Raw genomic sequence first — 16,053 nt, forward strand, 5'->3', positions numbered from 1 at the left:
CATGTAATTGCCAGCCTGTTTAGACATGCCAATAATTGGGAAACTGAGAAACATTCATTCCCTTATAGGCCTGTCTAAGTGAACCCTAAGAAGCAAGATACATAACTATAGATCCAAAGGACAGCTTTATAGTGGGATTAAAAATAGATTATTTTTGTTTTATAATTCTAAGTTATATAGTAAAAAAATGGAGACCTTCAAATACAGTAAGAACCTACAGCAAGTCACATCTTAAGGAGAATATAGTGTAATTTATTTAAATAGTTTTTCGTTGACACTTTCACCTACGTGAATGCTATCTTAATGATAGAAAACTTTTGATGATGCATGATTATTCCCTTAGACAGACCCATTATTAAGTGTATAATGATACCTTCTTCACGCATGGTAACATACTCTTTTGTAGCAATTACAACTTTGTCATTTTCCTGCCAGAACTAATTATATCATATACTAGTTACGAGGAAAACATGTGGACTCCTCATTGATCTCCAGGTATAATTGCTTTCATAAAGGTCAATAAATACATAAGCCTTCTAAATTTTTAAATGGTTTAAAAAAAAAAAAAAAAAAAAAAAAAGATTCAGCAGACATGGGTTGAAATTCAGACCAGGAGTTGCCTATTGCCTACACTTGTCCATAGGAATTTGACAACATTTTTAGATGGCAGTCTGGCCCTGATGTATTAAATTATTATAAAGCACAGATTTGCCTTTCTTCAAGAATGTCATAACTTTGCCTTCTATAGTGAATCAATTCTTCTATAAAAGGATTTTCATTCACCTTCCATTATACATTATTTGATATCTACTGACAGGGACGAAACAAGAAATTTGTATTTCTCATAATCTTTTAACAGAAATGCTTCTAAACATAATGGAATCGTCAATGATGGCCTGTATTCAACAGGCAGTAGTCTGGAGAATGTGTGAGAATTGGATTTTTCTTCTCTTGTCCTGCTCATTTGGCTAAGGGGGTATAATAAGAATAAGGAATAAAAACTGTACTGACTTCCATGAGCAGTGCCATGCCTTCCTTTTCGCAGCTGTGTTCACCTCCAGACTGTCGGATTGCCATGTGATGACTACAGTCAATCTGCGGCAACTTAGTGACTGTTTCCTTCTCATTCCATCCAAGTCAAGAAGCTTGACTCTGACGTAATGAAAAGGCTGCAGTTTTGACTTGTCAAACCATTCTTCTCCTGCTGTTGGTTGCTGCTGTCATTATGGCAGTGAACAGCTAGGGGTTTCACAGGAATAAGATCTAAATCAGCTTCACCAAAAACACCACTCCAGTGTTTTTTTTTCCCTTGCAGCCCTGAAGTGGTGCTACTAATGTAAGTACCCTGTCCCTAGTCTCATACTTGCCTGTCGTCTTCATCTTTTATCAGCGCTGTTCTGGTCGGTCTCCAGCAGTTTGTGACCTGGCTCTCAGAAACTTGCATTGAGATGTTGTGACCATTACTTCTGCCTTCCATTCATTTAGAAGTTGAGGGCACAAGATGGCGCCAAGAGGAGCTGACAACAGCAGGCTGCAAGTATATTAGCTGCAGGAACCTTAGGTTAGTAGGATCACTCCAGCGCTGAAATAGAAAAAAAATGCTGCAGTGATGCTTGAAGCAAATTCAGATGAGCTAAAGTATCACAAACAACCTGTGGACAGACTTGGAACTCTTTGGAACAATGTTTGTCATCCACATGGTTTGAGGGTTAACAATCATCTGACTTGAGCTAGATATTTGTTCCTTGGTTCCCCTTTGAGATAAGTAGCAATGTCTGGCAGCCTCTTGTTTCTTCTACCTCATTAAAATACGTTATTTAGGGGTTGTATTATTTAGCATACTCATATGTCATGACTGTAGCATGCGCAGACATACCATTGGTGCAACCTATTCAGCTGCTCAGGGGTCCAAGTGGTAAGGGAGCCCACTTGTACCTCCAAGGGAGATGGAATTGTACATTATGATCTATAGAACTGCGAAGGGCCCATATTCTGTTCTTGCACAGGGTCCTCTTTTGTCTGCCTGCTCCTGACTTGTGACCATCTTTGGTTTCCAAAATGAATTGATTAGAGCAAATCTTACATAATTGTGAAGATTACAAAACTGGAGAAAGGCAAGTATAATGATAAAGCCTTCTGCTTCTGTAAAACAAATGAAACCTTGGATGACTTGAATGCTTTTGCTACCAAGAATTCAGTGATTTTTTTTTTTTTTATGTAGACCAGAAACACGCCTGTAAGAATTATTATTTTGTAGTCGCTAGAAATTCCCAGAAGACTGCACACATATTTTCCCAAAATTAACAGTTGTGTGCTGTTATTCTATTGAATTATCTCTATAAGATTGATTGACAGGCGAGACACCAGTTCCGAGATTTAATTTCTGCGCTGAAAAACAGTTCAGAGAAGTCATTGGTCTTAAATATTTGCTGAGAAAACATCAGCCATAAAAGGTATAAATATGTGTAACGAATCACATTTTGTTAGGGCAAGAAATGTGTGATCTCATAAAATTGCATTATCTCTATGTTTTTATTCATAATTGAATTTGCTAGGTTCAGAAATACTTCTGAGCCAATGTGATCTAGCTGTGCTCAAACATCTGTCATTTTTCATCCTCGCTAAGTCTCTGTATAGTTGCAAAAAAAGTAAGGCTGCATTTATTACAGGGCAATTGTTTAATAGCTTGTTTAAACAGGCTGGTCGTACTTTTTCATGTGAATAGAACAATTGTTAATTTGATTGCACTTTGCACGTAAAGTATCGTTCTCCTCGGCAGCACATGTCCTGTCTACACAAAACAATGTGCTCTCAAGAATAATGATTTTTAAGTAAACTTAAAAATCATATCACCTTATAAATGAGCATTTTGCTCGTCTGCCCAGAGATTTAATAGCCTGTTTCTAGGAATGCTCGTTCCCGATTATCGGCCAGTGTTATCTAAATTACAATTATAGACCAGCACAATCTAACCAAACTAATCCCACAGAGTTGCACTGTCCATGTCCAGAACATTCCACAGAGTGAGGAGGAAAAGTAATCTGGTTTAATGCCATTTTTTAATAGTTTACTGGTATAATCGTTTACCTTAGAGGAAATCAGACAATTACCTATTGTTTGTCAGGTTTATATGTTGGCAGAATTTTCCTTTTAATATATGATAATTGTGTTTTTTTTTTCTATTTTCCATATAAGAATGTATGGAATTGTTGAGGAGACAAATGGCATTGATCAAAAAATGAAAACATATTGCTTATTGCTCACAGCAGGAAAACAATGTAGTGGGACTCTAGCATCTTGCTCCATTCTTCTGTAATCTGCACTTCTCACCTACCTTTTAGCTAATTGTCTTGAAGCAATTTTCACGCTCAACAAATGTGTATGTAACGCACATATCAGACCTTTAAGGCACGGAAATGTAAGCACTCCTTCTATCTATGAAACAAAAATATCAGAAGTCTTGACACTGGCCACTAGGCCCAATACTACCAGTTATACTTGAAGTTTTGTGCTCACTGCCTAGGCAGACTCTTCTCTGAAAAAAAATCCATCCTCTTTCTCTTCAGCTCCAAGGCACATCCAGTCTGGTTAGCCTTCCCTAGCGGACTAATTTGGATGATCAACTAGCCTGGTTACATGCAGAGCCAACAAGATGCAAATAATCATAGCCATTAGAGCTAGAATTTAACCCTAGCCAACCTGTCTTTGCTACATACGTTGTTATTTTACGTAGATGGTCTATAATTGTGATTTGGATGAACATCAGACCATGTTTTATTGGTAAGCATTTCAGAACTATAGAGATTTCCAAAAGGTTCATTCCCTCCATACTATATACAGTGCCTACAAGTAGTATTCAACCCCCTGCAGATTTAGCAGGTTTACACATTCGGAATTAACTTGGCATTGTGACATTTGGACTGTAGATCAGCCTGGAAGTGTGAAATGCACTGCAGCAAAAAAGAATGTTATTTCTTTGTTTAATTTTTTTTAAAATTGTGAAAAGTTTATTCAGAGGGTCATTTATTATTCAACCCCTCAAACCACCAGAATTCTGTTTGGTTCCCCTAAAGTATTAAGAAGTATTTCAGGCACAAAGAACAATGAGCTTCACATGTTTGGATTAATTATCTCTTTTTCCAGCCTTTTCTGACTATTTAAGACCCTCCCCAAACTTGTGAACAGCACTCATACATGGTCAACATGGGAAAGACAAAGGAGCATTCCAAGGCCATCAGAGACAAGATCGTGGAGGGTCACAAGGCTGGCAAGGGGTACAAAACCCTTTCCAAGGAGTTGGGCCTACCTGTCTCCACTGTTGGGAGCATCATCCGGAAGTGGAAGGCTTATGGAACTACCGTTAGCCTTCCACGGCCTGGACAGCCTTTGAAAGTTTCCTCCCGTGCCGAGGCCAGGCTTGTCCGAAGAGTCAAGGCTAACCCAAGGACAACAAGGAAGGAGCTCCGGAATGATCTCATGGCAGTGGGGACATTGGTTTCAGTCAATACCATAAGTAACGTACTCCACCGCAATGGTCTCCGTTCCAGACGAGCCCGTAAGGTACCTTTACTTTCAAAGCGTCATGTCAAGGCTCGTCTACAGTTTGCTCATGATCACTTGGAGGACTCTGAGACAGACTGGTTCAAGGTTCTCTGGTCTGATGAGACCAAGATCGAGATCTTTGGTGCCAACCACACACGTGATGTTTGGAGACTGGATGGCACTGCATACGACCCCAAGAATACCATCCCTACAGTCAAGCATGGTGGTGGCAGCATCATGCTGTGTGGCTGTTTCTCAGCCAAGGGGCCTGGCCATCTGGTCCGCATCCATGGGAAGATGGATAGCACGGCCTACCTGGAGATTTTGGCCAAGAACCTCCGCTCCTCCATCAAGGATCTTAAGATGGGTAGTCATTTCATCTTCCAACAAGACAACGACCCAAAGCACACAGCCAAGAAAACCAAGGCCTGGTTCAAGAGGCAAAAAATCAAGGTGTTGGATTGGCCTAGTCAGTCTCCTGACCTTAACCCAATTGAAAACTTGTGGAAGGAGCTCAAGATTAAAGTCCACATGAGACACCCAAAGAACCTAGATAACTTGGAGAAGATCTGCATTGAGGAGTGGGCCAAGATAACTCCAGAGACCTGTGCCGGCCTGATCAGGTCTTATAAAAGACGATTATTAGCTGTAATTGCAAACAAGGGTTATTCCACAAAATATTAAACCTAGGGGTTGAATAATAATTGACCCACACTTGTATGTTTAAAATGTATTAAAATTTAACTGAGCAACATAACTTTTTGGTTTGTAAGATTTATGCATCTGTTAATTAATCCTGCTCTTGTGTGAAGTTTGAAGGCTCTAACTTATTTGCATCTTACCAAACCTGCTAAATCTGCAGGGGGTTGAATACTACTTGTAGGCACTGTATATACACTCACTGGCCACTTTATTAGGTACACCATGCTAGTAAGGGGTTGGACCCCCTTTTGCCTTCAGAACTGCCTCAATTCTTCGTGGCAGAGATTCAACAAGGTGCTGGAAGCATTCCTCAGAGATTTTGGACCATATTGACATGATGGCATCACACAGTTGGCGCAGATTTGTCGGCTGCACATCCCTGATGCGAATCTCCCGTTCCACCACATCCCAAAGATGCTCTATTGGATTGAGATCTGGTGACTGAGGAGGCCATTTGAGTACAGTAAACTCATTGTCATGTTCAAGAAACCAATCTGAGATGATTCGAGCTTTATGACATGGCGCATTATCCTGCTGAAAGTAGCCATCAGATGTTGGGTACATTGTGGTCATAAAGGGATGGACATGGTCAGCAACAATACTCAGGTAGGCTGTGGCGTTGCAACGATGCTCAATTGGTACCAAGGGGCCCAAAGAGTGCCCAGAAAAAATTCCCCACACCATGACACCACCACCACCAGCCTGAACCGTTGATACAAGGCAGGATGGATCCATGCTTTCATGTTGTTTACGCCAAATTCTGACCCTACCATCCGAATGTCGCAGCAGAAATCGAGACTCATCAGACCAGGCAACGTTTTTCCAATCTTCTACTGTCCAATTTCGATGAGCTTGTGCAAATTGTAGCCTCAGTTTCCTGTTCTTAGCTGAGAGGAGTGGTACCCAGTGTGGTCTTCTACTGCTGTAGCCCATCTGCCTCAAAGTTCGACGCACTGTGCGTTCAGAGATGCTCTTCTGCCTACCTTGGTTGTAACGGGTGGCAATTTGAGTCACTGTTGCCTTTCTATCAGCTCGAACCAGTCTGCCCATTCTCCTCTGACCTCTGGCATCAACATGGCATTTCCGGCCACAGAACTGCCGCTCACTGGATTTTTTTTCTTTTTCGGACCATTCTCTGTAAACGCTAGAGATGGTTGTGCGTGAAAATCCCAGTAGATCAGCAGTTTCTGAAATTCTCAGACCAGCCCTTCTGGCACCAACAATCATGCCACGTTCAAAGGCACTCAAATCACCTTTCTTCCCCATACTGATGCTCGGTTTGAACTGCAGGAGATTGTCTTGACCATGTCTACATGCCTAAATGCACTGAGTTGCCGCCATGTGATTGGCTGATTAGAAATTAAGTCTTAACACACAGTTGGACAGGTGTACCTAATAAAGTGGCCAGTGAGTGTATTTAAACTATTTAACAAAGACCTACAAAGCCATCCATAACCTTTCTCCTCCCTATATCTCCGAACTAATCTCCCAATATCTTCCCTCACGTAATCTCTGGGCCTCCCAACACTTCCTTCTCTCATCTACACTTATTTTCTCCTCACCCAATTGCCTCCAAGACTTTTCCAGAATATCCCTCATCCTCTGGAATCCTTGCTCCAACATGTCCGATTATCTACCACATTTGGATTCTTCAGACAGAACTTGAAAACCCATCTCTAAGAAGGCCTACAACCTGCAATAACCACGCTGCCACCTCAACACCACCGGAGCTGCTGCAACCCCCAACCTACTGTCTCCTTCCTTATCATCCTGTAGAATGTAAGCCCCCAAGGGCAGGGTCCTCTCCTCTTTACCAGTCTGCCTTTATTAGTTTGTCTACTGTAAGTGATATTTGTATTTTGATGTAACCAAATCTCATATACAGCACCATGGAACCAATGGTGCTATACAGTGGGGCAAAAAAGTATTTAGTCAGTCAGCAATAGTGCAAGTTCCACCACTTAAAAAGATGAGAGGCGTCTGTAATTTACATCATAGGTAGACCTCAACTATGGGAGACAAACTGAGGAAAAAAAAATCCAGAAAATCACATTGTCTGTTTTTTTTTTCATTTTATTTGCATATTATGGTGGAAAATAAGTATTTGGTCAGAAACAAGCAATCAAGATTTCTGGCTCTCACAGACCTGTAACTTCTTCTTTAAGAGTCTCCTCTTTCCTCCACTCATTACCTGTAGTAATGGCACCTGTTTAAACTTATCAGTATAAAAAGACACCTGTGCACACCCTCAAACAGTCTGACTCCAAACTCCACTATGGTGAAGACCAAAGAGCTGTCAAAGGACACCAGAAACAAAATTGTAGCCCTGCACCAGGCTGGGAAGACTGAATCTGCAATAGCCAACCAGCTTGGAGTATTAATTAGAAAATGGAAGACATACAAGACCACTGATAATCTCCCTCGATCTGGTGCTCCAAGCAAAATCCCACCCCGTGGGGTCAGAATGATCACAAGAACGGTGAGCAAAAATCCCAGAACCACGCGGGGGGACCTAGTGAATGAACTGCAGAGAGCTGGGACCAATGTAACAAGGCCTACCATAAGTAACACACTATGCCACCATGGACTCAGATCCTGCAGTGCCAGACGTGTCCCACTGCTTAAGCCTGTACATGTCCGGGCCCGTCTGAAGTTTGCTAGAGAGCATTTGGATGATCCAGAGGAGTTTTGGGAGAATGTCCTATGGTCTGATGAAACCAAACTGGAACTGTTTGGTAGAAACACAACTTGTCGTGTTTGGAGGAAAAAGAATACTGAGTTGCATCCATCAAACACCATACCTACTGTAAAGCATGGTGGTGGAAACATCATGCTTTGGGGCTGTTTCTCTGCAAAGGGGCCAGGACGACTGATCCGGGTACATGAAAGAATGAATGGGGCCATGTATCGTGAGATTTTGAGTGCAAACCTCCTTCCATCAGCAAGGGCATTGATGATGAAACGTGGCTGGGTCTTTCAACATGACAATGATCCAAAGCACACCGCCAGGCAACGAAGGAGTGGCTTCGTAAGAAGCATTTCAAGGTCCTGGAGTGGCCTAGCCAGTCTCCATATCTCAACCCTATAGAAAACCTTTGGAGGGAGTTGAAAGTCCGTGTTGCCAAGCGAAAAGCCAAAAACATCACTGCTCTAGAGGAGATCTGCATGGAGGAATGGGCCAACATACCAACAACAGTGTGTGGCAACCTTGTGAAGACTTACAGAAAACGTTTGACCTCTGTCATTGCCAACAAAGGATATATCACAAAGTATTGAGATGAAATTTTGTTTCTGACCAAATACTTATTTTCCACCATAATATGCAAATAAAATGAAAAAAAAACAGACAATGTGATTTTCTGGATTTTTTTTTCTCAGTTTGTCTCCCATAGTTGAGGTCTACCTATGATGTAAATTACAGACGCCTCTCATCTTTTTAAGTGGTGGAACTTGCACTATTGCTGACTGACTAAATACTTTTTTGCCCCACTGTATAAATGAATAATGATAAGTAATTTAGTTATGCCTGTTAATAAGTTGATTTATTTTCCCTCTTTTTGTTGCAAATATATGTAATATTGTCTAGTATTTATAGATTTGAGTCTATTGTCCAATTATCTTCCAATTTCTTGCCAAATGGTTGTTTAGTCTTGCTAACTAGTGTGTATGGCCACTTTTAGGCAAAAAGAAAATTTTGGTTAAAGTTGTGGCTAGAAATAACTTTGGGATAAGTCAAGATTACTTTCTCACTTTTTTGTATTCTCTCCCACCTTTCAATGTTACGTGGCCATTATCTTGTTTCCCAGACCTTATAAACCTTATTGTTTTGTGAGTTCCATTCCATTACTCATGGAAGAGTAATTGGACTGCGCAAACTAGAATCCATTATTGCTGTTTCTATATATTTTTCATGACCCATTTTTATTAATTTGTAGAGTAACCAATATCTGTGTTTTCCTTTGTTGGCATTTTTAGTTGTATCAGAGAAGCTCGGTGCTATTGATTATAACGCAATGCAGGGAATGCCTCTGAGATCTTATTACAAGACGCCACAACCTTAGAGCTTGCTGTTCTAGTGTGATTTAAGGATGTGGTTTTTCATATCCATTTCAAACCCAATAAAGGTTTTTAAAAAACGTTTGTTGACTGCAGTTTTGGGTGTCCTTTTTTTAGATCGCATAATAGCCTTTTGTTGGGAAAAATTAATTACCAGAAGATGAAAACAGTCAGCAGTATGCAATCTAGATGAAAGCAGTGCATCTGGCTGCCAATCAATATTTCACAAAAGATGTGAAGGTCACAAGGAGCAGAGACACTTTAGATAATAATTTGATGATGTCATTGTCGTGACTTGTTTAGTGGTAAAAAAAAAAAAAAAAAGAGTTCTTGGCTGAGGCTCTAGAAATCAGATTAAAAATGACTTGAGCTAAGCGAGCTTTCCTTATAAGTCTAGTGTATAGCTTTTGTAGTTTGGCAATACTGTTGATGATCGCAAGTAACATATTTTCTTATGTTTTCAAGGTGGCCTTGAAGAGCATGATCTTTCAAAAAAAAGAGGAGCACTCTATCAGCTTATAGACAGGATAAGAAGATTTGGCTCTGGTATTCCAACTATTTATATAAGCCTTTTAAAGCAGCATGATAGTATTTTAAAGCCACATTAATCGTGCCATACACACTCATTGTGTTTAACACATGGATATTTGAATCCACAGGAAATGAGCGCATAAATGCAACCGGTGAAAAAGCAGATCTGAAAACCTCAGGGAAAAGTGAGAAGAGAAGAATTCCCAGAGCTGCTACCTCACGAACAGAAAGAATATGGCCTGGGGGAGTTATTCCATATATTATTGGAGGCAACTTCACTGGTAAGATGCATTCTTTTGTTAATACTCATGGTTTGTTATTATAGAGATCAAAAGCATTGCGGGGAAAGTGTTACCCCATTGCGTTTTTTCCATTATTCAGCATTACAGGTTCCCATACACGTTAGACTAAAGTTGTCAACCTGTGCTGGTATCAGCGTGGTTGTCTGAAAGCCAGCTTAAGTACATGGGGGCCTCCTGGCTTTCCTGTGACAAATGATGCTGGGGTACAGAAGGGACCTTCCTGATGACAGAAGTGTCCTTCTGTTCTCACTGGAAATAAGCCGCTGCCCAGAGGTCTCTCAGTGTCTCTCTTGTAGAGATCAAAGGAGAGTTCGGATGAGTCAAGTGTTCTTTTTGTGTGGGTTAGCAGAGAGAGAAAGCAGCCAGCAGAGGTTCGTTATATGTGGCCTAAGGGGCATTTACACTGCAAGATAATCATGAACCAACAATGTTAAACATTCTCATTTCACGATTATCTTGCCGTGCAAACAGTCTACCGATCATCCAATGAATGAATAAAATGCTTGTTCATTGGCTGAAATGTTCTTTTGTGCAGCACAAAATATCGTCGTTCTTAGTGGTCCATCATCCTGTGTAAACAGGACTCGCGTTACCAAGTACTATCGTAGCCTAGTATAAATTGCTCAGTATGCATTGTTTACTTTGGTTTGTGTAAACAGACATTTAAACAAGCGCCGACTGGTAAAAGTTTACCAATCAGCAGTTATAACGTGCCGCTGGTCATTCCATGTAAATGGACCTTCAGTAGTGTATGGTTCTAATATTGGTGTAAACAATATTTTGATTAACCCCTTCACCCACAGGCCATTTTCTGTTTTTTCATTTTTCTCCCCTTCTTCCAAGGTCCACAGCTTTTTTATATTTCAGTCAATAAAGCCGAATGACCGTTCGTTTTTTTTCTGGGATGAGATGGACTTTTGAATGGCACCCTTCATGTTGCCATATGTACTGGAAAATGGGGGAAAAAATCCAAGTGCTGTGAAATTGCAAAAAAAAGTGCAATTCCACAATTGTTTTCTGCTTTTTTTTTTTTAATTTCTCATTTTCACTATTATGGTAAAACTGACCTGCCACTATGATTCTCCAGGTCAGTACAAGTGCAGATACTATGCAGATACTAAACATGTATAATTTATTTCTTTTACAAGTAGTGAAAAAAAAATTTGTACAAAAAAAAGTTTTTGCTTTTGTCACCATTTACCAAGGAGCATAACGTTTTCATTTTTCAGCATCTGAAGCTGGCTGATTTATTTTTTGTGCTCTGAGCTGATGTTTTTATTGACACCATTTTGGGGTAAATATGCTATTTTGATCACCTCTTATTGCATTTTATTGCATTGTTGCTGTGACCAAAAAAACATGATTTTGGCTTTCCGATTTTTTTTTTTTGGTCTCGTTGCACTGTTTAGTGGTTGGACTAATTTATTTTATATTTTGCTAGATAAGACATTTCTTAACGCAGCGATACCAAATATCTGTTTATATAATTGCCTTGTAATGTTTTCATTTCCTGTTCTGTCCAGATGTCACCGTATCCCAGAATTCCAAGTGGAGGAAGTGGAAGTTCACCGACCGCCATATTGGGATACCCAAGTGATGGGTGTCTCAATATGGAAACTGCTGCAGGTACCAACCTATTGTGCGGTACCACCAGCGGGACACCGTCTCACACACACTCACACTCACACTCACACACACACTATATGCACCACACACACACTCAGGCTAGTTTCACGGCCTGCCGCTAAGCCCCGCCCCCTGCCGCGCCTCCGCCGGTAGCTCCGCCCACCGGCGCATGACGCTGCATGCGCCCTGCGTCCCCTATCTTTATCACAGGGGGCGCAGGCCGTGCGCAGTATGCGTTTGGCGGCGCATGCGTCCTTTTGACGGTGCGCTGACCTGCGCCAAACGCACCCTGCTGCAGTTTGGTTGCGTCGGCGCACCGTCAAAAAGGCGCATGCGCTGCCAAACGCATATTGCGCACGGCCTGCGCCCCCTGTGATAAAGATAGGGGACGCAGGGCGCATGCAGCGTCATGCGCCGGTGGGCGGAGCTACCGGCGGGGGCGCGGCAGGGGGCAGGGCTTAGCGGCGGCCGTGCGCAGGCCGTCGCTGCGCTCATAAACGCTAGTGTGAAACTAGCCTCACTCACACACACTCTCACACATTCTCACGCACTCACACTCACTCACACTCATACTCGCACTCAGTCACACTCATACACTCGCACACTCACTCACACTCATACAGTCACACTCACACTCTCAAACTCAGACACTCTCACACTCACTCTCAGACACACTCACACTCAGACGCACTCTCGCACACACTCTCGCACACACTCTCGCACACACTCTCGCACACACTCTCGCACACACTCTCGCACACACTCTCGCACACACTCTCGCACACACTCTCGCACACACTCTCGCACACACTCTCGCACACACTCTCGCACACACTCTCGCACACACTCCCGCACTCAGACACACTCTCGCACACACTCTCGCACTCAGACACACTCTCGCACACACTCTCGCACTCAGACACACTCTCGCACACACTCTTGCACTCAGACACACTCTCGCACACACTCTCGCACTCAGACACACTCTCGCACACACTCTCGCACTCAGACACACTCTCGCACACACTCTCGCACTCAGACACACTCTCGCACACACTCTCGCACTCAGACACACTCTCGCACACACTCTCGCACTCAGACACACTCTCGCACACACTCTCGCACTCAGACACACTCTCGCACACACTCTCGCACTCAGACACACTCTCGCACACACTCTCGCACTCAGACACACTCTCGCACACACTCTCGCACTCAGACACACTCTCGCACACACTCTCGCACTCAGACACACTCTCGCACACACTCTCGCACTCAGACACACTCTCGCACACACTCTCGCACTTAGACACACTCTCGCACACACTCATACTGTTAGGGTTGCGGATCACACTAAATATAAAATATAAGAAAGTGTGATTGCAACCCAGGGTCCACCGTGCAAAGATGGGAAAACTGCTGCTCAGTAATGGCAGAGTACTAACAACACACCGGCTGATTAACTGCTGACCCGGTGTGTACGGGAGCGAACTCTGTTGCTTCACAGAGCCGCTGTAACAAATGCCGAAGCCTGTTAACGTCACAGGACTCGGCGGAGTGAGCACTAGTGTACAATCTCAGGACTCAGCCCCAAAGATGTCCAGGTAGAAGCTAAACTAACAGAAAACTGCACTGACATGCATGCAGTGCCGTACTGGCGGACGCCACTAACCAACCTAGACTCAGGGCTATAAAGCACACTCTAATGGTACAGAAGTACGCACGGCACCGCTCTGACAGGCGCTGCAGTAGATGCGGTACAGTGGTGCCTTAAAGCATGGTGCACACTGGTGCTAGCATGTGTGAGGAGCAGGGCGCACTGCAGCGTTAGGCAGTGCCACAACTCGGCGCTGACTGCAAACTCTAACCCTACCAACATGCGTATCAAAGGGAAGGGGTTTCATAATAAGTCAGTCAGCGTTTCACAAGCATCCATCAACACACATCTCTACCAAATGCTATGTATACTAGCGCATGGCTGAGCAGCCATGGAAACCTTTTATAGCCGCGTCCTTCCGGGACCTTCCTGATGGTCCAATCCGAGCTAGAGAAGGACCTGATCATGTGACCTCCGATCTCCAATGAGAGATCATCCCACAGGCATTCTCAGTAGACCCAAAAGTAGGACTTAGTCCCTGGAGTAGCTTGCTGCTGACCAGCATGCGTTGCTATAGCTGGACCAGAGGTGGCAGCAGCAGCAACCAAACTCACAGTGCTAGTCTGAGCAGAGCACCGGGATCGACGAGTCTGCTGAGCAACCTCCTCTGTGGCCAGAGAGGAATGGGAGACCGCCAAAGGCAAGGCTCGGGATTCCTGCTGTGCAGTGACAGGAACCCGACACCCGACACCTGACACCTAACACATACACTCACACACTCTCACTCTTACAGTCTCACTCTCTCACATTCACACTCACACCCTGACTCTCACTCACTCACACTCTCACATTCACTCATATAGACACACACACTTACAATCTCACACACTCTCACACACTCACGCAGCCTCTTGCACGGTACCTCCAGTGGAACACCGTCACACTGCTTATGCGCGAATTACGCGCAAGCGCAGTGAATCATTCGACTGATCCCGGCGGCAGATACGTGATGTTGTCTACAGGCAGAGGAAGTCGGTCACATTAAAGGGATTCATTTTGTGAGCTAAAATAATTCACTGACTGTTTTTAAACAATATTTTACCTCACAAAATTTATCCTCTGCGATCTCCTGCTGTAATGTCAGTATTGTCTTTTGCTTCCTCCCTTGCCCAGGAGCTGTGGTATGTTCTGTACATGGCCAGACACAGACAATTTTTAAAATGAACTTTTGTTCACAGGAAAAGCCCTTTAAATAGAAATTCCTCCTAACATGCTCTGCACTGACTGTTTAGTGATGAGGTATACAAGTCAAACAAGAGATGACATGAGAGGAGAAGACAGCAGATGGGGGAGAGAGAAAGCGCACAGGGGTGAGAGAGACAGAGCACAGGGGGTAGACAGCTCAAACTGGACAGCACATGAGGGGAGAACACAGGAAGGAGAGAGACAGCAGACAAGGGGGATAGTGTTATGAATGGGTCACCGAGGAGGAAAAAAAAACAACAAGCTAAGTCTCAGAAAACCAGAGAGGTTGGTAACTATGCAGATTGCAGATCCCTGATCTTAACCACACAACTAGCAGCAGTCGTGGAGCGTTCCTACGATGGTCCTAGATGCCTCGTCACAACCGGAGAGCTACATAAGCCTGAAGCAGGAAAAGAGGAAAACTAACTGCCCCAGAGCTGACCCCAAAGGAAAGACAGCCCCCCACATGTATTGACAGTGAAACAAGATGAAAATACAAACAAAGGCAGGAAAATAGGCTGAGCAAACGATGGGGCCCAACTAACTAGAAAGGACAGGAAAGGAAAGCCACTGTCTGCAATCTGCCAAAAAACCCTACCAAAATGTCCAACATGTCTGATAGCAAGATTAACCCTGAAGTCACTAGACTTCTCCCTCTATATCAGCACTCTGAAATATTATCAAACAGAGCAAAAAGAGGCCAATCTAATAAGAAACAAAAAGGCAAATTGGAAAATACAGATAAGTAGGAATGGAAGTTCAGCATAGCCACAGCAGGGGCAGGCTGACCACAGAAGAAACTGAATTGACCAACAAGCGCAAGTGTGAACATTAGCAAAAAACAAACTTAACTTGAGAAGACTGGAAGAGAGCTGAAGTCCAAGACCTGAGAAGCAGACTGAATCACCAGCACCAGGATAGGGCGTCGGCTGTCTTATATCCAGTCTGATACTCCAGAGATCCCCAATCGTTATCCTCCTTATCAGGTGGCAGATCACTACCACTTAAACCAACCTTACTACCTCCTGTCACCACCAGAGGGAGAACAGAAGGAGAACTCTCAACTTGTGGAACAGAAAATGAGCTCATAACAGGATAGCACAAGGGGTAGACAAGTCAAAGATAGAACAGAAGGGAGAAGTCCGCACATGGGGAAAGAGCGAGTGGATAGGTGGGTGAGCACATGGGGGGGAGAGATTCTCAACGCTGCAAAGCCTGCCCCCATCATGACATTACCACCCTCCCGATGCGATAGCATCGGGCCTCCATCTAGTATATATAATATTTTTCATGGCGTAAATGAGGGCTGATTTGAACTTTTTGGGTTTTTTTCATATTAAAACTTTTTTTTCCCCTTTTTTTACTTTATTTAGTAGCCCCTTCACCCCATTCCAGTAGGCCAACATTTCTGATTTTAAAATCATTTTTCTATCTGGTGTTATAAAGTATTCT

The 16,053-nt window shown here is 43.2% G+C and overlaps 1 protein-coding gene across 2 annotated transcripts in view; it reads left to right on the forward strand.

Annotated features, from left to right (window-relative positions):
• Positions 1-16,053, forward strand: part of TLL1 (tolloid like 1) — a 180,739-nt gene that overhangs the window by 107,060 nt on the left and 57,626 nt on the right. For both annotated transcript variants that reach the window (XM_073577057.1, XM_073577066.1), the window contains exons 4-5: positions 9,766-9,846; positions 9,960-10,112. In XM_073577057.1, the coding sequence (XP_073433158.1) occupies positions 9,766-9,846; positions 9,960-10,112 (234 nt within the window). The remainder of the gene's footprint in view (positions 1-9,765; positions 9,847-9,959; positions 10,113-16,053) is intronic.

This window comes from Dendrobates tinctorius, unplaced genomic scaffold, assembly GCF_039654945.1.
Source record: "Dendrobates tinctorius isolate UK_male_01 unplaced genomic scaffold, ASM3965494v1 ptg000008l, whole genome shotgun sequence".
NCBI classification, from domain to species: Eukaryota; Metazoa; Chordata; class Amphibia; order Anura; family Dendrobatidae; genus Dendrobates; species Dendrobates tinctorius.